The sequence below is a fragment of the Xenopus tropicalis genome, chromosome 3 (assembly GCF_000004195.4).
Source record: "Xenopus tropicalis strain Nigerian chromosome 3, UCB_Xtro_10.0, whole genome shotgun sequence".
NCBI classification, from domain to species: Eukaryota; Metazoa; Chordata; class Amphibia; order Anura; family Pipidae; genus Xenopus; species Xenopus tropicalis.
In genome coordinates this window covers 10,075,791-10,098,232 of record NC_030679.2, presented here as the reverse complement: position 1 = coordinate 10,098,232, position 22,442 = coordinate 10,075,791, and the positions used below count along the sequence as shown (strand labels likewise).

The 22,442-nt window shown below is 45.5% G+C and overlaps 2 protein-coding genes across 8 annotated transcripts in view; one reads left to right on the top strand and one right to left on the bottom strand.

Annotated features, from left to right (window-relative positions):
• The window catches only part of iqsec3 (IQ motif and Sec7 domain 3), a 74,498-nt gene extending 72,940 nt beyond the window's left edge, over window positions 1–1,558 (top strand). For 4 of the 7 annotated variants that reach the window (XM_004912477.4, XM_004912476.4, XM_004912475.4 and 1 more), the window contains one exon: window positions 3–1,474. In XM_004912477.4, the coding sequence (XP_004912534.1) occupies window positions 3–416 (414 nt within the window). In that variant the 3' untranslated portion in view covers window positions 417–1,474. Of the gene's footprint in view, window positions 1–2 lie in introns of all 7 variants that reach the window. The other 3 variants (XM_031898647.1, XM_004912478.4, XM_002941896.5) reach the window with 3 other exon arrangements.
• Window positions 1,559–4,168: 2,610 nt separating this feature from the next.
• slc6a1 (solute carrier family 6 (neurotransmitter transporter), member 1) overlaps window positions 4,169–22,442 on the bottom strand; it is a 28,357-nt gene continuing 10,083 nt past the window's right edge. The window contains exons 3-16 of the mRNA XM_002941897.5: window positions 17,996–18,225; window positions 17,589–17,720; window positions 15,091–15,191; window positions 13,985–14,094; window positions 13,067–13,199; window positions 12,753–12,887; window positions 12,335–12,438; window positions 11,975–12,099; window positions 11,035–11,147; window positions 10,755–10,886; window positions 9,596–9,698; window positions 9,371–9,471; window positions 5,256–5,423; window positions 4,169–4,759 (exon numbers count right to left, since the gene is read on the bottom strand). Of these exons, the coding sequence (XP_002941943.4) occupies window positions 4,667–4,759; window positions 5,256–5,423; window positions 9,371–9,471; window positions 9,596–9,698; window positions 10,755–10,886; window positions 11,035–11,147; window positions 11,975–12,099; window positions 12,335–12,438; window positions 12,753–12,887; window positions 13,067–13,199; window positions 13,985–14,094; window positions 15,091–15,191; window positions 17,589–17,720; window positions 17,996–18,225 (1,780 nt within the window). The 3' untranslated portion in view covers window positions 4,169–4,666. The remainder of the gene's footprint in view (window positions 4,760–5,255; window positions 5,424–9,370; window positions 9,472–9,595; window positions 9,699–10,754; window positions 10,887–11,034; window positions 11,148–11,974; window positions 12,100–12,334; window positions 12,439–12,752; window positions 12,888–13,066; window positions 13,200–13,984; window positions 14,095–15,090; window positions 15,192–17,588; window positions 17,721–17,995; window positions 18,226–22,442) is intronic.

Here is a 22,442-nt window from a genome sequence, read left to right as displayed (position 1 = left end):
AGGTGTCAATTCACAACAGGCTTCAGACGTCCCAGCACATCGACCCCCAGGGGCCAGAGAATGGAGCTCCGGGCAGCACGGCTCTTAACGAGCGGCGGGAGTCTCTGCAGGCCGCCCGTTACGACCGGCTTCTGCAGTGTCAGCAGATTGTCAAGGTGATTGTGCTGGACACACCTGGCCGGGCACTGCCCGCTCTTGACACTCCCGGTCCGGCATTGCCCGCTGCCAACCAGACTGTCACCCGATACTTGTCTGGGTCCTGCTCTTCAACTCCCCTGAGAAGCATTGGAGGGAGCGCCCACCAACCCCCTCTACCCCCTCCTCCACCTCCTTATAATCACCCTCATCAGTACTGCCCCCCAGGGGTTCTGCTCAGAGAGCGAAGGTACTCCAGTGGCTCCCGGAGCCTGGTTTAGCGCTGAAACCCGCTTTGTTCTATAGAGTAACCTACCTGCACTCAGTGGCCCTTGCACACTTACCATCCCTTGCATAGTGATGCCTGCCAGCTACATGGAATCTTAAGATTTTCCTTTTGCACCTTTACCTTAACATCCTTGGGTCTCAACACATCGCAGTGCATCCCACAATGCATTCCTCACACTTTTTATGCCCCACAGAGTGTATTTCTAGTAGCTAAGACCTCTCTCCCAAATGGTTTTATTGTGGGGAACCCTTTGTATTAGCACCTCCTGAATATTGCCCCCCAACCCAACTTCTCCTGCTCCCATCCATCCCATATGGCAGCCACACAACCATCGCTCTGCTGGATTCCATCACTCTTTTGCTGGACAGAACTGGAACATTGGGAGACTCGAAATGAGTTGTTTTTGCACAATTGCTGTGAAAATGTTTTGATACTGGAAGAATATTCATCTGGACTCAAGTGCTACAACGACCTACAAGAGATGGAAGGTGATTATCCGTGAAGAAATGGACTGTATACACATTGATTTTCCAAAGCATGAAAGAGATCATAGTTACATAAGCTTAATCTACCCTGGTCCACTGGACCATAGCAACCTATCAGCAGGGAGCTTTGACTGGTCTAGAATAATGAAAGGAAATGGTTCATTGGATGCTGTGGGTTAGCAACCAGGGGCATATTTTGCGCATGTTAGTACTGCTTCAAATTACATCTTGCGCAATGGTATATATCATTTACAGTCATTTAGAGATAACAACTTTGTAATGTTATGGAGATGGATTTAAAGAGATGAAACTATATATTACACATAAATACCAAATCCCTGCACAGTTGTCTTCATACAGTCCCAGGTAGGGGCACCAGCCCTTGGTTGTGCCCATTATATGGGCCTAGCAGAGTAGCATTTCTAAGAAAAAGGCTTATTGGAAAACCCAAGCAGTTATAGTAGAGATATAGAGAGATGTTGCCTGTAGTAGTAGTGGGATAATAGCCTCTGGGAAGGGACTGGGGCTGGGGGATAGCAGGTATAGTAGGGAGAGATGGTGCCTATAGTAGCAGTGGGGGGATAATAGCCTCTGGGAAGGGACTGGGGCTGTGGGATAGCAGGTATAGTAGGGAGAGATGGTGCCTATAGTAACAGTGGGGGGATAATAGCCTCTGGGAAGGGACTGGGGCTGTGGGATAGCAGGTATAGTAGGGAGAGATGGTGCCTATAGTAGCAGTGGGGGGATAATAGCCTCTGGGAAGGGACTGGGGCTGTGGGATAGCAGGTATAGTAGGGAGAGATGGTGCCTATAGTAGCAGTGGGATAATAGCCTCTGGGAAGGGACTGGGGCTGTGGGATAGCAGGTATAGTAGGGAGAGATGGGGCCTATAGTAGCAGTGGGGGGATAATAGCCTCTGGGAAGGGACTGGGGCTGTGGGATAGCAGGTATAGTAGGGAGAGATGGTGCCTATAGTAGCAGTGGGGGGATAATAGCCTCTGGGAAGGGACTGGGGCTGTGGGATAGCAGGTATAGTAGGGAGAGATGGTGCCTATAGTAACAGTGGGGGGATAATAGCCTCTGGGAAGGGACTGGGGCTGTGGGATAGCAGGTATAGTAGGGAGAGATGGTGCCTATAGTAGCAGTGGGATAATAGCCTCTGGGAAGGGACTGGGGCTGTGGGATAGCAGGTATAGTAGGGAGAGATGGGGCCTATAGTAGCAGTGGGGGGATAATAGCCTCTGGGAAGGGACTGGGGCTGTGGGATAGCAGGTATAGTAGGGAGAGATGGTGCCTATAGTAGCAGTGGGGGATAATAGCCTCTGGGAAGGGACTGGGGCTGTGGGATAGCAGGTATAGTAGGGAGAGATGGTGCCTATAGAAACAGTGGGGGGATAATAGCCTCTGGGAAGGGACTGGGGCTGTGGGATAGCAGGTATAGTAGGGAGAGATGGTGCCTATAGTAGCAGTGGGGGGATAATAGCCTCTGGGAAGGGACTGGGGCTGTGGGATAGCAGGTATAGTAGGGAGAGATGGTGCCTATAGTAGCAGTGGGATAATAGCCTCTGGGAAGGGACTGTGTGCTAGTATGGCAGGTAGGTATATTTGTTTACTATTCACACAGGTAGATTCATGCATTACAGACATTCACAGTACTTCTAGGTACACAGAGGTGCCCAGCTTGTATTACTTTGCATGTTGTTGAGCTCTAGCTCTCAGCCTCTTGCTGTCAGTACACGCTGAGCATTAGTAGTTCATCAACATTTATTGACCATCAGGTCATAAATCCCTATTGATTCCCTACGGGGCAAGGTTGGTTATCTTATGCAAAATAAACCAAGATACAAAATACCACTCAGTTGCAAGCCCCACTCAGTTGGCCGCCCTATAATAGGGTTTGGGGCATCATTTTAGAGTTTATTCCAATTCCCGTTGTTGATTGGAGCGCTCAGAGATCCAAATATAGATCCAAGTATGGAGCCTGATATTGCACCAACAGCCATTGGGTGGCGATGGGGTGGGTGGGGCTTGTGTGGACATGTGACTGAGCACCCAGACACCTGTAATATTTTGTAACAGACAAAAAGTGAATATTTTATCTGTTCTATAGAAGTCTAGAAATTAAATAAGATGATGTTACCTCTGTTTTCTGTGCGTATTTTATAAGTGGGTCGTGTATGCTGGGTTCTCCAATGGGCCCAGGAAGGCCCAGTCCAACTCTGTTAGGGGGGGAGCGAGAGTCCGTCCTATGGAAGGTTTGCACCCCCTTTTAACATGAGTTAAATAACTAAAATACATATTTAATATTTACTCATGAAAACCAAATATTTATTTTTCATATTTATTTCAAATGTGTCAAATATATTCATTGTTTTTATTTGACAAGACACTGATGAAAAACAACATATTATTAATAACATAAAATATTTATAGTTTGAATACATTTTACATATTTCATATGTTACACCAGCACCCTGCTCCTTTCAGTACAGGTATGGGACCCATTATCCAGAATGCTCGGGACCTGGGGTTTTCCGGATAAGGGGTCTTTTCATAAACCCAATAGGGCTGTTCTGCCCCAGTAAGGGGTAATTATATCTTAGTTGGGATCAAGTACAGGTACTGTTTTATTATTACAGAGAAAAGGGAATCATTTAACCATTAAATAAACCCAATAGGGCTGTTCTGCCCCAATAAGGGGTAATTATATCTTAGTTGGGATCAAGTACAGGTACTGTTTTATTATTACAGAGAAAAGGGAATCATTTAACCATTAAATAAACCCAATAGGGCTGTTCTGCCCCAATAAGGGGTAATTATATCTTAGTTGGGATCAAGTACAGGTACTGTTTTATTATTACAGAGAAAAGGGAATCATTTAACCATGAAATAAACCCAATAGGGCTGTTCTGCCCCAATAAGGGGTAATTATATCTTAGTTGGGATCAAGTACAGGTACTGTTTTATTATTACAGAGAAAAGGGAATCATTTAACCATTAAATAAACCCAATAGGGTTGTTCTGCCCCCAATAAGGGGTAATTATATCTTAGTTGGGATCAAGTACAAGTACTGTTTTATTATTACAGAGAAAAGGGAATCATTTAACCATTAAATAAACCCAATAGGACTGTTCTGCCCCCAATAAGGGGTAATTATATCTTAGTTGGGATCAAGTACAGGTACTGTTTTATTATTACAGAGAAAAAGGAAATCATATTGAAAAATTTGAATTATTTGCTTATAATGGAGTCTATGAGAGATGGCCTTTCCGTAATACGGAACTTTCTGGATAATGGGTTTCCGGATAAGAGGTCCGATACCTGTACTACAACCCCATCATCCAATGGCCAAGAGTATTGCCACAAGTAATAAAGCATAGAGTAAGAAGACAGCTGGGTCATGACATGAGCTGGGTCATCCCAATGACATGAGTGGGTCATTCCAATGACATGAGTGGGTCATTCCAATGACATGAGTGGGTCATTCCAGTGACATGAGTGGGTCATTCCAATGACATGAGTGGGTCATTCCAGTGACATGAGTGGGTCATTCCAATGACATGAGTGGGTCATTCCAGTGACATGAGTGGGTCATTCCAATGACACGAGTTGGGTCATTCCAATGACACGAGTTGGATCATTCCAGTGACATCTACTGCGCTTTGGGTGCTTTGTTTCAATTGGCACAAAAAGGATCTGCATAGTGCAGGAGATAAGGCGTACAGGAAGTGATGTCAGAAGAGAAAAGGAAAGGGTTTAGAGCCCTGAGGTCTCACCATCCAGGCTGAGCCGGGGACGTATCTTTTGCATTATTTGCTCCATCTTTGGCTGTGTCATTTCACGGAAACGCTGAAAAAGGAAATAATTCATTACATTTATGAGCAACCCCCCCCCCTATCAAAATTCCAAGGAACATAATATAAAAATATCACAGAGATTTGGAAAATCTGTAGAATTCTTTTGTAAAGGCAACCTTTTGTTGTTGTCTATATGAATTTTGTGGTTACAGCATAGCTTTCCCTGTTTTGCTATAGTTTATACAGGGGCAGTGGCCAGCTCCATGTTATAGCTCCCACCCTTCCCAGCTACAGTCAGGTGATCCCAGTGGAGCCAATAAAAGGGCAACCATTTGGGGGCTCTAACCTTGAAAGTAGGCAAGTTGCAGGTAAATCTCTGTATTAATAAAGGATGGTATATGAAAAGGGCAAACAGTCCAATTCCACCAAAAAAACGATTACCAAAATTGAATTTAGAGTGTATACAAATCCCGGTATCTGAGCAGTATCTTTATATCCTTGTAGAGAAGTCTCATCCTTTGTAGCCACTGATGAACCAATGTCCTTACCTGTCTCAGGGTGCCTTTAGTTGTGAGAAGAAGATACAACATGTAACCTGGGATAAACACCATGGAGGAGAGAGCCATAAGCCATCCTATGCCCTGGCCCCAAGCAGGGTACACATAGCGACCAAGGGTGAGAGGGGTCATCTCAAATACACTGAAGCAGAAGACTCCCTTCAAAAGAACAAAGAGAAAGAATACTGTATAAAACTGGACTGGGAGTAAAGAGCAGACCTGCCAAAATCATCAAAGCAGCCCATATATAAATGCGCAACGGAAGGGTTGGACTGGAAAAATCCTGGTGGGCCCCAGCGGCCCAGACCCAACCCTTGCTTGCACTCCCTCTGCCCGACCGCTCCTCCCCTGATGCATTAAATTTACACGCGCTCAGGGGAGGACATCGGGTGGGGGACCCTGCAAGGGGTTTGGGGGGCCCCTGCGGGGCCGGGGGTAGGGGACACGGCCGGCTGGGCACCTGCAGGGCTCCTGGAGTGGGAGCCCCGGTGGGCCCTGCACCCCCCAGTCCGACCCTGCGCAACGGTCTAATACTCCTTTACTGTATATGTGGCCAATACCAGATATGTATAGTTATATGGAGATTTCTGACTTCTATGGGTCAAAAACTTCCAGCAGAAATCGAATTTTGAAAACACTACAGTCGAGTACTTAGGGGCACATTTACTAAAATTTCATTTTTTGTGCTTAAAATCACGATATGGAGTAACCACGATAATGTCTGATGTTCGAAAATGTCACGGAAATTCTTTTATCGGTCGTACGAAAATATTCTGCATTCCGAAAGTCACAACATTTTCGGATCCAAACGATCGTAAACAGGCCAAAAACCTTTCTGACTTTGAAACTTCAATGTTTGATTTTGGAAGTCTCCCATAGGGCTCAATGGCACTCTGCAGCTCCAACCCGGCCCAAGGAAAGTCTCCCATAGGGCTCAATGGCACTCTGCAGCTCTAACCCGGCCCAAGGAAAGTCTCCCATAGGGCTCAATGGCACTCTGCAGCTCTAACCCGGCCCAAGGAAAGTCTCCCATAGGGCTCAATGGCACTCTGCAGCTCTAACCCGGCCCAAGGAAAGTCTCCCATAGGGTTCAATGGCACTCTGCAGCTCCAACCCGGCCCAAGGAAAGTCTCCCATAGGGCTCAATGGCACTCTGCAGCTCCAACCCGGCCCAAGGAAAGTCTCCCATAGGGCTCAATGGCACTCTGCAGCTCCAACCCGGCCCAAGGAAAGTCTCCCATAGGGCTCAATGGCATCTGCAGCTCCAACCTGGCCCAAGGAAAGCCTCCCATAGGGCTCAATGGCACTCTGCAGCTCCAACCCGGCCCAAGGGAAGTCTCCCATAGGGCTCAATGGCACTCTGCAGCTCCAACCCGGCCCAAGGGAAGTCTCCCATAGGGCTCAATGGCACTCTGCAGCTCCAACCCGGCCCAAGGAAAGCCTCCCATAGGGCTCAATGGCACTCTGCAGCTCCAACCTGGCCCAAGGAAAGTCTCCCATAGGGCTCAATGGCACTCTGCAGCTCCAACCTGGCCCAAGGAAAGTCTCCCATAGGGCTCAATGGCACTCTGCAGCTCCAACCCGGCCCAAGGAAAGTCTCCCATAGGGCTCAATGGCACTCTGCAGCTCCAACCCGGCCCAAGGAAAGTCACCCATAGGGCTCAATGGCACTCTGCAGCTCCAACCCGGCCCAAGGAAAGTCTCCCATAGGGCTCAATGGCACTCTGCAGCTCCAACCTGGCCCAAGGAAAGTCTCCCATAGGGCTCAATGGCACTCTGCAGCTCCAACCTGGCCCAAGGAAAGCCTCCCATAGGGCTCAATGGCACTCTGCAGCTCCAACCCGGCCCAAGGAAAGTCTCCCATAGGGCTCAATGGCACTCTGCAGCTCCAACCCGGCCCAAGGAAAGTCTCCCATAGGGCTCAATGGCACTCTGCAGCTCCAACCCGGCCCAAGGAAAGTCTCCCATAGGGCTCAATGGCACTCTGCAGCTCCAACCCGGCCCAAGGAAAGTCTCCCATAGGGCTCAATGGCACTCTGCAGCTCCAACCCGGCCCAAGGAAAGTCTCCCATAGGGCTCAATGGCACTCTGCAGCTCCAACCCGGCCCAAGGAAAGTCTCCCATAGGGCTCAATGGCACTCTGCAGCTCCAACCCGGCCCAAGGAAAGTCTCCCATAGGGCTCAATGGCACTCTGCAGCTCCAACCCGGCCCAAGGAAAGTCACCCATAGGGCTCAATGGCACTCTGCAGCTCCAACCCGGCCCAAGGAAAGTCTCCCATAGGGCTCAATGGCACTCTGCAGCTCCAACCCGGCCCAAGGAAAGTCTCCCATAGGGCTCAATGGCACTCTGCAGCTCCAACCCGGCCCAAGGAAAGCGTCCCATAGGGCTCAATGGCACTCAACGGATCCAACCAGGCCAAAAGATAGTCACGATACCGAAGCTTGAATGAATTCCAAAATGGTCGTAGTCCTTGCGAAAAGTGCAACTTTTTTGTGGAAGTTAATGAAACCCACAAAAAAGTTGTGTAATTTTAATGAAATTATCGTGGACATTGCAAAAAGTTCTAGAAGTTAGAAAAAATTAAATTTTTTCTCAAAAAAACTAAATTGTGGTTTAATGAATGGGCCCAAAGCCAAAGATCCTGGAACCATAGGTTCACCCCAGGAAACCATACATTTTTTAAAAGTAAATTTTAGATTCTGCCGAATCCAAAATGGCTAAATATGTGTTTACATGGCTGAACAGTTGGATGCCCAATAAGTTACTCTATTTACCAAACAGAGGCACCCAAATAACAATGTATCCCAAATATCAGTCAGTATGTCGTTTTAAAAAGCAGATTCCACCCCCTTGATTTTATTTCATTATGTCATTGAGTATAACTCAATCACTGGGGGGGGTAATTTTTTTTGCTTATGAGAATGACTGCATATACATTTTTTAATTACAGTTGCATAGTGAAAGCTACTATTTATTCTGTCCTGAAGCAACTCAGTAGCAGCTGAGACTTTTTCCCTCAATATCGCAAAGACTTTCTGTTATTTTTATCCTCTGATCCCCACTGTTTTCCCTCTAGTTTATACAAACTAACCAGCAATATGCACAGTGGTCTTGCATGGCAACTCCCCTTAAATTAAGGGGGTGCAAACACTCAACCTAAAAAGCTGTTCAGGGAATGCTACATTAAAAATGGGTTATGTATATCTAACAGTGTCGGACTGAGATGCCAGGGGCCCACCAGAAAACCTTGGACCATGGGCCCACTCGCTAAACTATTATTCCTCCTTTATTCCTCATTTAATCTCTTTATTATCCTGGTCTCTTAGTTGCTCTTTGTTCTCATATAGGAATAGGGAATGACCATGAAGCAGGTCACTGGGAGTTTTCCTGGTATCCCGATGGACCAGCCCAACTCCAGCAATAGTTAGAAGCAAGAAGGCCCACTGACACCTGGGCCTACCGGGAGTTTTCCTGGTATCCGGGTGGGCCAGTCCGACACTGATATCTAATCTTACCTAGTAGAGCGGAGGGCAGAGGTTCAAAATTAATGCTCTGCAAAATGTCCAATTGGACTGCAGGAACAGCACTGCGTGAGGGAAGCACTCTGTTCTACTAGGTAAGATAAGATAAGATGTAAATAGCATTCCCTGGACAACTTTTTTTTATTGACTTGATCAGGGGAAGATGGAGCGGCCCACTCAGGGTCGGACTGGGCCACCGGGACGCCGCGAAAATACGTGGTGGGCCCAGCGGCCCAGACCCAACCCTGTTGGCACGTCCCCTGGCCGCCAATGTCCTCCTCTGATTAGTTCATCTGGAAAGGACATTGGGGGGGTTAAGGGTGTGCGGTTGGGGCCCCTGCAGGGGACGCATACCTTGGGGGGTGCGGGGGCACCTGCATCCCCCCCCGTCTGACCCTGGGCCCACTTTAACATTAATCAGTCCGGCCCTGCCTGATGTGATCGGTACCAAGTTGTTCAAGTCCTGGACCAAATGTTCTGGGAATATCTCCCCTAAATGAAGCGATCTGGATTGTCAAAAAAAAAAAGGTCTATTGATAGAAACTTGAAGGAATTTGTCTACATAAACCTCACTAATGCTCACCAAACAGATGCAAGGAGTAAAATAAGCCCAGCAGAGCTTCCACCAAGAGCAAGGCTGGTATCCAATCATCTCCTCTATGTCCTGATAGAACCTGTCAACACCTAAGGAGGAAATGAGACAAGGGTTGAAAGGTATGGACTAAGGCAGGATTCCATTATAGTACCTGAGGGTTCCAAGTTACAATATCTGCTGCCTGCCTTTGAGAGGGCAGCAATAGTCTCTCACCATAGCACCATGATATGGACACCGTCTCAAAGAACACCAGGAACAGCAGGCACATCCCACTGGCAGAGTAATAGTCAAACAGCTTGAAAACATAAAGTCCCCCCTGCAGAGACAGAATGGAAATGTGTCAGAGATGTTACTGTGCGGAAAGTTCTATGTTTCTATGTTAGCGGCTTCAGTAAGGGGGTCGTTTCTGAACTCTAATATAGATAAGACAAATATAAGCACTGGACCTTCTAAATAAAGGGAGCAATGAATAAAGTCTAGTAGTGATGAGTGAATCAGTCCCGTTTCACTTCGCTGAAAAATTTGCAAATCTTTCAAAGATTTGCAAAACGGCAAAAATGTTTCAAGTCAAAAAAAAATTGTCGCCGCAGCTATTATTTTGTTGCGCAGCTATTCTTTTGTTGCCCGTGGCTATATTTTGTTGCCCGCAACTATTCTTTTGTCGCCCGCGGCTATTCTTTTGTTGCCCGCAGCTATTCTTTTGTCGTCCACGCTATTCTTTTGTCGTCCGCGGCTATTCTTTTGTCGACCGCAGCTATTCTTTTGCTGCCCGCGGCTATTCTTTTGTCTTCCGTGGCTATTCTTTTGTCGCGCGACTATTCTTTTGTTGCCCACAACTATTCTTTTGTCGCCCGCAGCTATTCTTTTGTTGCGTTGCTATTCTTTTGTCGCCTGCAGCTATTCTTTTGTCACCCGCGGCTATTCTTTTGTCACGCGACTTTTTTTTTGACACGAGCGACAATTTTTGGCTGCAAATCCATGCCTGCCGAAACATTTCGCCCATCACTAAAGTCTTGTGGACTAAAAACATGGAAACAAAATGTCAAAGAATAAAGGGTGAATATTTGGTAAGCCCTGACTACCTTGTTCCCAAGATTTTATTGTATGTTGTCTATGAATATTCTCATGTCATGATATACAGTATCTAGAATTAAATCTAAAACAACTGGAATTTTCTGAGTTTTTCTTGAAATCGTTTCCGAGTGGCTTCTTCAGTTCAAAACTACAAGTCATTTGCACTGAAGAAGCCACTCGGATGAGTGGTGAAACGTTTTCAAGAAAAACTCAGAAAAGTCCAGTTGTTTCAGACTTATTGTATGTTGTCTGGAAGCCCATTGCCCATAAGCCACCAACCCTCCCAAGCAGTCGCTACCTGCGTAATGTTGGAGAATCCAATAATGAAAGAGATGAAACAGACCATGGCAATGAAGACTTTCTTCCTGCTGCGCAGACATTGAGGATACTCATCTACCAGTGCAGTTATAAAACCCTCCACTGTGCAGAACTGCAAAAACCAAGAAGGTCAATTGTTCATAAAAACACACAAGGAATGAATTTAATAATCATTTGGAAAGATAAATGGAAATGTGATTATATCTAAGACCAGAGGATGTTTTGGAAGAGGTAGAGGTTCCTCATAGTACTCCCCTTACCTGGCTATCCAGACCCAGCATAACCAACATAGAAAAGAAGAGGATGGACCACACAGGGGACATGGGCAGTTGGGTAACGGCCTGTGGATATGCCAAGAATGCCAGTCCTGGGCCTATAAAAGACAGACCAAGCGACATTAGAGTAATCTAAGAAGTTAAAGCACTTATCTGACTAGATAATACAGCTCTTAATAATGACTAATGCCATCCTTTCCTTCATTTCAAGATGGCAGGTTGAGGATATAGGGCTTTAGCTTTCAACAACTTCTGATGGGCCACGGCCAGATTCTCCATTCTGAAGATCACAAGGCTAAGAGCAGCGGGCCTGGCCCCCAAATAATCAGTTTGTCAATAGTTTGTGTAAATTTCATACTGTAGATCAGGGGTCCCCAACCTTTCTTACTCGGGAGCCACAGTCAAATGTAAAAAGACTTGGAGAGCAACACAAGCACCATAAAAGTTCATGGAGGAGCCAAATAAGGGCTGTGATTGGCTAGTAGGCCGCCTCAATGCACCCTATCAGCTTACAGGGGGCTTTATTTGGTAGGAAATCTTGTTTTTATTCAACCAAAACTTGCCCCCAAGTCAGGAATTCAAAAATAACTCCCTGGTTTGGGGGCACTGAGAGCAACATCCAAGGGGTTGGGGAGCAACATGTTGGTTGGGGATCACTGGTGTAGATGGAGTTCATGGAACATATGAACTAAATTATTAGTGCAGAGCTGGTACTGGAACCCCCCTAGTTATTTACACCCAAGAGAGCTTCTTCATCCCTGTTTCTTACCATCATAATGATGATGCTCCTCACCCACTTAGTAAAACATCTCTAACCTTGACTACTTTGCTCATATTGCTTACTATTGAGTTGAATAGATGTTACTGTCTCTGGACCTTTCTTTACTGTGTTATATACTGTATATGACAGGGAGCACAGGCCTACCTGATGCAGCTAGCTCCTGGATTGGTTTCTTGGTAATGTGTGACATAAAACCAACGATGGAGAAAATGACAAATCCGGCAAACATGCTCGTGGTGGAGTTTATCCCACACACAATGATGGAGTCCCTTCCAGGGGTAGAAAAAGGGGTGTTTAGAAAACATAATGGGGTATGGGGTTGTTACAGGGTTGTTAAGAATCCACAGTCAAGCATTATACAAAATTGCCCTAAATTTTACAGCAGTGTTCACGAACAAGTCAAAAGGGTTGAGGAGACTGCCTCATATGTATGCAAATAAGTCAAAGGGGATTCTGGGAACAAATTCCTTACTTTACTGCAGTGTTGTAATGCATGTGTCTGACCTGTAGATATTGTTATCAAAAGCATTGTAACTTCCAAGGGCAATCAGGGATCCAAGACCCAATCCATAGGAGAAGAAGATCTGGGTGGCAGCATCCATCCAAACCTAGGAAAGAAACAGAGTAAATCCCTTAGGGTTGTGAAAAGCTATATATGCATAGAAATCACCACTCTCTTTCAAGCATGACTACTACTCCCAGCAATTGCTCTATATCCACTATCCTGATGCTTGTGTGCAGAGTACACCAGCAAGTCAAAGCTGCTCAGTAATAACAGCAAGATGGCCGACCTAGGCAGGACTGTATTGGAACATCTACTTGCATGGATATCTAACTTTGGCCCACCTACTTTGGAAAGCAGTGGCGCGTACTTGGAGATTTTACATTTCCATTAAGCTTTTTCTTTGCTACTGATGATCACCTCAGAATTGGACAGCTTGCTGAAATCTGGAGTGATGTAGAAACGGATCCCATCCATGGCTCCTGGAAGAGTTATACCTCGGAAAAACAGGATCACAAGCATGAAGTACGGGTACGTAGCAGAGAAATACACCACCTACGGTTTGGAGACATAACAAAGAAGAGTTGGCAACTGAAGAAAAATGGCTGGATGGTTACTGGTGTTTGTCAACCAACAGAAGGCCCACCATTTGGCCATTAGGATACATTTTATACTATATTTATGGCTCCAGCCAAATAGAAGGGTGAAAGGTAAACATGGAGATGAAGCACGACCTTCCCAGTCCATTCCACTCCTTTCCAAATGGAGAAGTAGACCATAATCCAAGCCAAGGCCAGGGTGCATGCAAGCGGCCAACGGATATTCCCCGGCTCGCCCAGTCCTCCTGTCATCTGATGCATGTTCCGCCTGCAGAGGACAGTGACAGTTATTTGACATCACTCATAAAATGCCATTTTAGCTCCTTACATAGTAACATAGTAAGTTGGGATGAAAAAAGACATACGTCCATCACGTTCAACCATAATGCCTATATATAACCTGCCTAACTACAAGTTGATCCAGAGGAAGGCAAAAACCCATCTGAAGCCTCTCTAATTTGCCCCAGAGGGGAAAAAATTCCTTCCTGACTCCAAAATGGCAATCGGACCAGTCCCTGGATCAACAGCTATCTCCCATAACCCTGTATTCCTTGTCTCCAGAACTTTGGCCTTTGGTTTTCCTTTCTGTAAGGGTATCAGTTAAACAATATAAAAGTAGTTTTGGGCAACTGAACTGTGTAATGAACATTTATTACTACGGGCAGCAGACCTGAGGGACCAGGAAGTGTAGAACAGATCATATTCCCCAATGGTTTGGTAGCCTAAAACTATTCTGTTCTCTAGTTGATCAACTGGAAGACTTCTGTTTACTAATAGAAAACAAGGAATTCTATGCAGAATGCAATGTTTTCTCTCATACTTTCAGCTGCAACTTTACGCTGGTTAAATAATAAGTGTTTATGCCCACAACCTGGCTTTCTCCCAGGGCTAATACTCTTTCCTAGAACTTCGCCATGTTAAATAATTGTCTTTATTTGCAACAATATCCCCTATAAGCTGCTGTACTAAATCTACAAGTTCATCCCCCGTTCTGCTTTATAAGGTTCAATTTTAGTACTTTTGCATGTTGTACGGTTGGTACTAGACACTTACTCCCAAAACTCAGTGACGGCACTGGTCAGGTTACTGGTATCATTCAGGGAATAGTTGGAAAAACATCTTTCTGTATTCCAACTGTTATCACAACTCTGCCAGGGCAGTGTCTAAAAGTAGAGAAAAACCCATCAGGTTAAAACACGCAGACGACCTTCTACAGGTATCAAACCCCGTTTTAAACCCATTATCCAGAAAGCTCCGAATTACAGAAAGCCCATCTCCCATAGACTCCATTTTAATCAAATAATGCAGAATTTTAAAACTGATTTCCTTTTTCTCTGTAATAATAAAACAGTACCTGTACTTGATCCCAACTAAGATATAATTACCCCTTATTGGGGCAGAACAGCCCTATTGGGTTTATTTAATGGTTAAATGATTCCCTTTTCTCTGTAATAATAAAACAGTACCTGTACTTGATCCCAACTAAGATATAATTACCCCTTATTGGGGGCAGAACAGCCCTATTGGGTTTATTTCATGGTTAAATGATTCCCTTTTCTCTGTAATAATAAAACAGTACCTGTACTTGATCCCAACTAAGATATAATTACCCCTTATTGGGGCAGAACAGCCCTATTGGGTTTATTTCATGGTTAAATGATTCCCTTTTCTCTGTAATAATAAAACAGTACCTGTACTTGATCCCAACTAAGATATAATTACCCCTTATTGGGGCAGAACAGCCCTATTGGGTTTATTTAATGGTTAAATGATTCCCTTTTCTCTGTAATAATAAAACAGTACCTGTACTTGATCCCAACTAAGATATAATTACCCCTTATTGGGGCAGAACAGCCCTATTGGGTTTATTTCATGGTTAAATGATTCCCTTTTCTCTGTAATAATAAAACAGTACCTGTACTTGATCCCAACTAAGATATAATTAATCCTTATTGGACGCAAAACAATCCTATTGGGTTTAATTAATGTTTTATTGATTATTTTGTAGACTTAAGGTAAGGAGATCCAAATTACAAAAAGACCCCTTATCCGGAATACCCTTGGTCCCGAGCATTCTGGATAACGGGTCCTATACCTGTACTAAAAATCATTCCTCAGTGTTATAACTTGGCACAAAACATTCCATGTGGGCTGCTTACCGATGAGAACGAGTTGAAGAGATAGTATAACGCCCAGGCAATAATTACAATATAGTAAATGTTCAGCCAAAAGGACAGAACCACAGCCGCCATTCCAACTCCTGTATCCGTATTCCATAAAGCATTGGATGATTTATGGCAAAATAATGAAGGGGGAAAAGTATAATTAGTACAAGTCAATAAATTATTAAAACAGCTGTGTAATTAAAAAGACCAGGACTGTCTTCAGTGGTACTGAGGCTTGGGGCCATTTATACTATACCTGCTATCCCACAGCCCCAGTCCCTTCCCAGAGGCTATTATCCCCCCACTGCTACTATAGGCACCATCTCTCCCTACTATACCTGCTATCCCACAGCCCCAGTCCCTTCCCAGAGGCTATTATCCCCTCACTGCTACTATAGGCACCATCTCTCCCTACTATACCTGCTATCCCACAGCCCCAGTCCCTTCCCAGAGGCTATTATCCCCTCACTGCTACTATAGGCACCATCTCTCCCTACTATACCTGCTATCCCACAGCCCCAGTCCCTTCCCAGAGGCTATTATCCCCTCACTGCTACTATAGGCACCATCTCTCCCTACTATACCTGCTATCCCACAGCCCCAGTCCCTTCCCAGAGGCTATTATCCCCCCACTGCTACTATAGGCACCATCTCTCCCTACTATACCTGCTATCCCACAGCCCCAGTCCCTTCCCAGAGGCTATTATCCCCCCCACTGCTACTATAGGCACCATCTCTCCCTACTATACCTGCTATCCCACAGCCCCAGTCCCTTCCCAGAGGCTATTATCCCCCCACTGCTACTATAGGCACCATCTCTCCCTACTATACCTGCTATCCACAGCCCCAGTCCCTTCCTAGAGGCTATTATCCCCCCACTGCTACTATAGGCACCATCTCCCCCTACTATACCTGCTATCCCACAGCCCCAGTCCCTTCCCAGAGGCTATTATCCCCCCACTGCTACTATAGGCACCATCTCTCCCTACTATACCTACTATCCCACAGCCCCAGTCCCTTCCCAGAGGCTATTATCCCCCCACTGCTACTATAGGCACCATCTCTCCCTACTATACCTGCTATCCCACAGCCCCAGTCCCTTCCCAGAGGCTATTATCCCCCCACTGCTACTATAGGCACCATCTCTCCCTACTATACCTGCTATCCCACAGCCCCAGTCCCTTCCCAAAGGCTATTATCCCACTGCTACTATAGGCACCATCTCTCCCTACTATACCTGCTATCCCACAGCCCCAGTCCCTTCCCAGAGGCTATTATCCCCCCACTGCTACTATAGGCACCATCTCTCCCTATTATACCTGCTATCCCACAGCCCCAGTCCCTTCCCAGAGGCTATTATCCCCCCACTGCTACTATAGGCACCATCTCTCCCTACTATACCTGCTATCCCACAGCCCCAGTCCCTTCCCAAAGGCTATTATCCCACTGCTACTATAGGCACCATCTCTCCCTACTATACCTGCTATCCCACAGCCCCAGTCCCTTCCCAGAGGCTATTATCCCCCCACTGCTACTATAGGCACCATCTCTCCCTACTATACCTGCTATCCCACAGCCCCAGTCCCTTCCCAGAGGCTATTATCCCCCCACTGCTACTATAGGCACCATCTCTCCCTACTATACCTGCTATCCCACAGCCCCAGTCCCTTCCCAGAGGCTATTATCCCCCCACTGCTACTATAGGCACCACCTCTCCCTACTATACCTGCTATCCCACAGCCCCAGCCCCTTCCCAGAGGCTATTATCCCCCCACTGCTACTATAGGCACCATCTCTCCCTACTATACCTGCTATCCCACAGCCCCAGTCCCTTCTCAGAGGCTATTATCCCCCCACTGCTACTATAGGCACCATCTCTCCCTACTATACCTGCTATCCCACAGCCCCAGTCCCTTCCCAGAGGCTATTATCCCCCCACTGCTACTATAGGCACCATCTCTCCCTACTATACCTGCTATCCCACAGCCCCAGTCCCTTCCCAGAGGCTATTATCCCCCCACTGTTACTATAGGCACCATCTCTCCCTACTATACCTGCTATCCCACAGCCCCAGTCCCTTCCCAGAGGCTATTATCCCCCCACTGCTACTATAGGCACCATCTCTCCCTACTATACCTGCTATCCCACAGCCCCAGTCCCTTCCCAGAGGCTATTATCCCCCCACTGCTACTATAGGCACCATCTCTCCCTACTATACCTGCTATCCCACAGCCCCAGTCCCTTCCCAGAGGCTATTATCCCCCCCTGCTACTATAGGCACCATCTCTCCCTACTATACCTGCTATCCCACAGCCCCAGTCCCTTCCCAGAGGCTATTATCCCACTGCTACTATAGGCACCATCTCTCCCTACTATACCTGCTATCCCACAGCCCCAGTCCCTTCCCAGAGGCTATTATCCCCCCACTGCTACTATAGGTGCCATTTCACTTCATAATGTCTGCTATAGCTGATACTGAACACATTATTTACCTTTAAACATAGGAGCCAATTTCCACACTCCCAGCCCTCCAATGGATGTGAACTGTCCAAGGGCAGTTTCCAGAAAGAACAGGGGAATCCCAGCGAAAACCAGGGTCAGAAAGTAAGGGATGAGAAAAGCTCCTGCAATAAAACACATGAGCAACTTTACCCCCAGCATAAATAAAATATATCTCGCCATACAATAAAATCTTATGTTTGGGTGCCTAAACCACTATGCCCCAGTGTTTTGTCTGTCTTTCTGACATATTTGGAGGAGTTAAGGGTACAAGTGCAGGACTGCTGACCTATAATCCATTTGCATTTTTGTACCCCCTAGCCAAAACCTGTCAATCCAATATCTTTGTTAGAAAAAGCCAAATTACAATTTTACTTGATATATCATCCCTGGGTCATACCTCCTCCATTCTTTCCACACAGGTAAGGGAAGCGCCACACATTGCCCAGACCAATGGCATAACCGACACAGGACAGCAGGAAGTCAAATTTCCCTTTCCACGTGCCTCGATCATCATCAGCCTTCTTCTTCTTCTGGCCAAAAGGGAGGTATAGGGTCTCCCCAGGCAGGGCATGATGCTCATCGTTGGGTGACGTCAACTCCACCGAGTCACAGTCTATCTTACCCATACTGGGCCCGGGGGTAAAAACAAGGAAACAGCAAAGTTACCAAGGTCAAGGTCATACTGTAGTCTAATAAAATGTGTTGTTCAGTTTTGGCCTCCAGTGCTCAAACGGGACATTATTGAGTTAGAGAGGGTCCAGAGAAGGGCAACTAAGCTGGTAAAGGGTATGGGAAGTCTCAGTTATGGGGAAAGGCTGGCCCAGTTGGGTTTGTTTACACTGGGGAAGAGGCGCTTAAGGGGGGACATGATAACTATGTATAAATATATAAGGGGATCATATAATAACCTCTCTAATGCTTTATTTACCAGTAGGGCCTTCCAACGGGCACGAGGGCACCCACTCCGTTTAGAAGAAGGGAGGTTCCGTCTAAATATTGGGAAAGGATTTGTTACTGTGAGAGCTGTGAGGTTGTGGGATTCCCCCCCGAATCAGTCGTACTGGCTGATACATTATATAGCTTTAAGGGGCTGGGTGGGTATTTAGCAAGTGAGGGAATACAGGGTTCTGATACCTACTGGGAGCTGCTATCTTGCTCCCTTCCCATTGTTCTGCTGATCGGCTGCTGGGGGAGGGGGGGAGATCACTCCAACTTGCAGCGCAGCAGTAAAGTGTGCCTGAAGTTTATGAGAGCACAGGTCACATGGCTGTGGCACCCTGGGAAGTGAAGAATATAGCTAGCCCCATGGGAAATTTAAAATTAAATGTAAAAAAAATCTGTTTGTGTTTTTGAAAAACCGGTTTCAATGCAGAATTCTGCTGGAGAATCTCTATTAACTGATGGGTTTTCCCAAGACAGTATTCCTTTAAATGGCCAGTAACTCCAAATATGAGCCATACTGAATGGTAAGTGACAGTCGAGGCGTAGAGAAGAGCAGAGCACCACTTTCCAGTGCAGCCGCAGATACAGACATTAAAGCACTGTTGTTCCACGCCGACATGCTCCCCAGGGTCCAACCCTTTTTGAATACAGAGCTACCAAATGCAGGCCTCTGCTCTCCACTCCTGCGGCCATTGATCTACTGTGTAGGGCATTTTGTTTTGCACTTTGCACCCTGCCTTGTACAGGTGTCAGACCCCTTATCCGACATTATCCAGAAAGTTCCAAATTACGGAAAGGCCATCTCCCATAGACTCCATTTTAATCAAACAATTCACTTTTTAAAAATGGTTTCTTTTTCTCTGTAATAATAAAACAGTACCTGTACTTGATCCCAACTAAGATATAATTACTCCTTATTGGGGGCAGAACAGCCCTATTGAGTTTATTTAATGGTTAAATGATTCCCTTTTCTCTGTAATAATAAAACAGTACCTGTACTTGATCCCAACTAAGATATAATTACCCCTTATTGGGGGCAGAACAGTCCTATTGGGTTTATTTAATGGTTAAATGATTCCCTTTTCTCTGTAATAATAAAACAGTACCTGTACTTGATCCCAACTAAGATATAATTACCCCTTATTGGGGGCAGAACAGCCCTATTGGGTTTATTTCATGGTTAAATGATTCCCTTTTCTCTGTAATAATAAAACAGTACCTGTACTTGATCCCAACTAAGATATAATTACCCCTTATTGGGGGCAGAACAGCCCTATTGGGTTTATTTAATGGTTAAATGATTCCCTTTTCTCTGTAATAATAAAACAGTACCTGTACTTGATCCCAACTAAGATATAATTACCCCTTATTGGGGGCAGAACAGCCCTATTGGGTTTATTTAATGGTTAAATGATTCCTTTTTCTCTGTAATAATAAAACAGTACCTGTACTTGATCCCAACTAAGATATAATTACCCCTTATTGGGGGCAGAACAGCCCTATTGGGTTTATTTAATGGTTAAATGATTCCTTTTTCTCTGTAATAATAAAACAGTACCTGTACTTGATCCCAACTAAGATATAATTACCCCTTATTGGGGGCAGAACAGCCCTATTGGGTTTATTTCATGGTTAAATGATTCCCTTTTCTCTGTAATAATAAATCAGTACCTGTACTTGATCCCAACTACCGTATATACTCGAGTATAAGCCGAGTTTTTCAGCACAAAAAATGTGCTGAAAAAGTCACCCTCGGCTTATACTCGGGTATAGAGTATGGTGGATTTAAAGATGGCATTCGTTGCGCATGCACCCCGCCCTGTATGCCCGTACCCCCGTGGAAGAACGGAAGCGCATACAACAGAGTGCGCCCTGGATGAACTGCCAGCCGTCCGTCAACTAAAATCCACAGCACACAGCACCTCAGTGCGCAAATGCACGTAACAATAGCCCAGTTCTGCTTTCCCAGTTTATCTTAAACTTGGAAAGCAGAACTGGGCTATTGTTACGTGCATTTGCGCACTGAGGTGCTGTGTGCTGTGGATTTTAGTTGACGGACGGCTGGCAGTTCATCCAGGGCGCACTCTGTTGTATGCGCTTCCGTTCTTCCACGGGCCCAGAAATAGGACATTTGGAGGTTCGGCACCTGAAACATGCTGCGGGTGGGCTTCCCTTCTGTCTAAGCTCCGCCCTTCCTCCTGACAGTGATCATGGCGCCGGTGTACAGCAAGTAACTGACTGCCCGCAACTCGTCTGTAGCTGGCGCTGCACTTTTCCTGCTCTACCTGATAAGCAAGTGGAGGGGGGCAAGCGGGTAAGATGGTTGTCTGTGTGTGGGACGCAACGCGGGGCCCTGATTGGACAGTGTCTTACTTTAACCTTTTTCTCAGGGGGCATTCCAGGCCATGACTAAAGAGGTCTGTTCCACACCTGTGCCATACAGGTATTTCAGGGGGAAAGGGATGGGGTGTTAAAGAAGTGCAGTTCTGTTCTCATATATATCTACTGTTAACTGTTACTGTTAAGAGGCCAACGTGTGCTTTACTCACAGGCCAAGCCAATGGAAGAGGCAGCAGGCACTGATTTGGGAATCCGCATATATGGTACCCTCAGCAGGACATTGGGGCAGAAAAACAGAATTTACCAAAGCTTGCCAGTTGCTTGGATTTTCATCTTATCATTACTTAGTATGGCAGCTTCCTTAGCCTTCCCAAACTTGCCTGACAGTTGAAAAAAAAAACTTAGCAGTAGCTGCTGTATTTCCCCTCGGCTTATACTCGAGTCAATAAGTTTTTCTAGTTTTCTTAGGTAAAATTAGGTACCTCGGCTTATACTCGGATCGGCTTATACTCGAGTATATACGGTAAGATATAATTACCCCTTATTGGGGGCAGAACAGCCCTATTGGGTTTATTTAATGGTTAAATGATTCCCTTTTCTCTGTAATAATAAAACAGTACCTGTACTTGATCCCAACTAAGATATAATTACCCCTTATTGGGGCAGAACAGCCCTATTGGGTTTATTTCATGGTTAAATGATTCCCTTTTCTCTGTAATAATAAAACAGTACCTGTACTTGATCCCAACTAAGATATAATTACCCCTTATTGGGGGCAGAACAGTCCTATTGGGTTTATTTAATGGTTAAATGATTCCCTTTTCTCTGTAATAATAAAACAGTACCTGTACTTGATCCCAACTAAGATATAATTACCCCTTATTGGGGCAGAACAGCCCTATTGGGTTTATTTAATGGTTAAATGATTCCCTTTTCTCTGTAATAATAAAACAGTACCTGTACTTGATCCCAACTAAGATATAATTACCCCTTATTGGGGCAGAACAGCCCTATTGGGTTTATTTAATGGTTAAATGATTCCCTTTTCTCTGTAATAATAAAACAGTACCTGTACTTGATCCCAACTAAGATATAATTACCCCTTATTGGGGCAGAACAGCCCTATTGGGTTTATTTAATGGTTAAATGATTCCCTTTTCTCTGTAATAATAAAACAGTACCTGTACTTGATCCCAACTAAGATATAATTACCCCTTATTGGGGCAGAACAGCCCTATTGGGTTTATTTAATGGTTAAATGATTCCCTTTTCTCTGTAATAGTAAAACAGTACCTGTACTTGATCCCAACTACTTAGCACTGCTCCGAGGGGAAATGCATATGAAGCCTGTGCTTGGTGCAGATAAGCCCTTCCAGCTTGTGTGTATCCATCTAAAATGTGAGTATAAGGCTACGTACCCTTGTTTGTTTTAACTCGACTGTGCCCCGCAGGGCTGTTTTATGTGTTCGACAGTCGGAACATACCCAGTCTAAGTTCATTGATTCTACTCTGCCCTCTGGGTCTGCATCCACAGGGTGCCCAATGATACAGAAATAAATTGA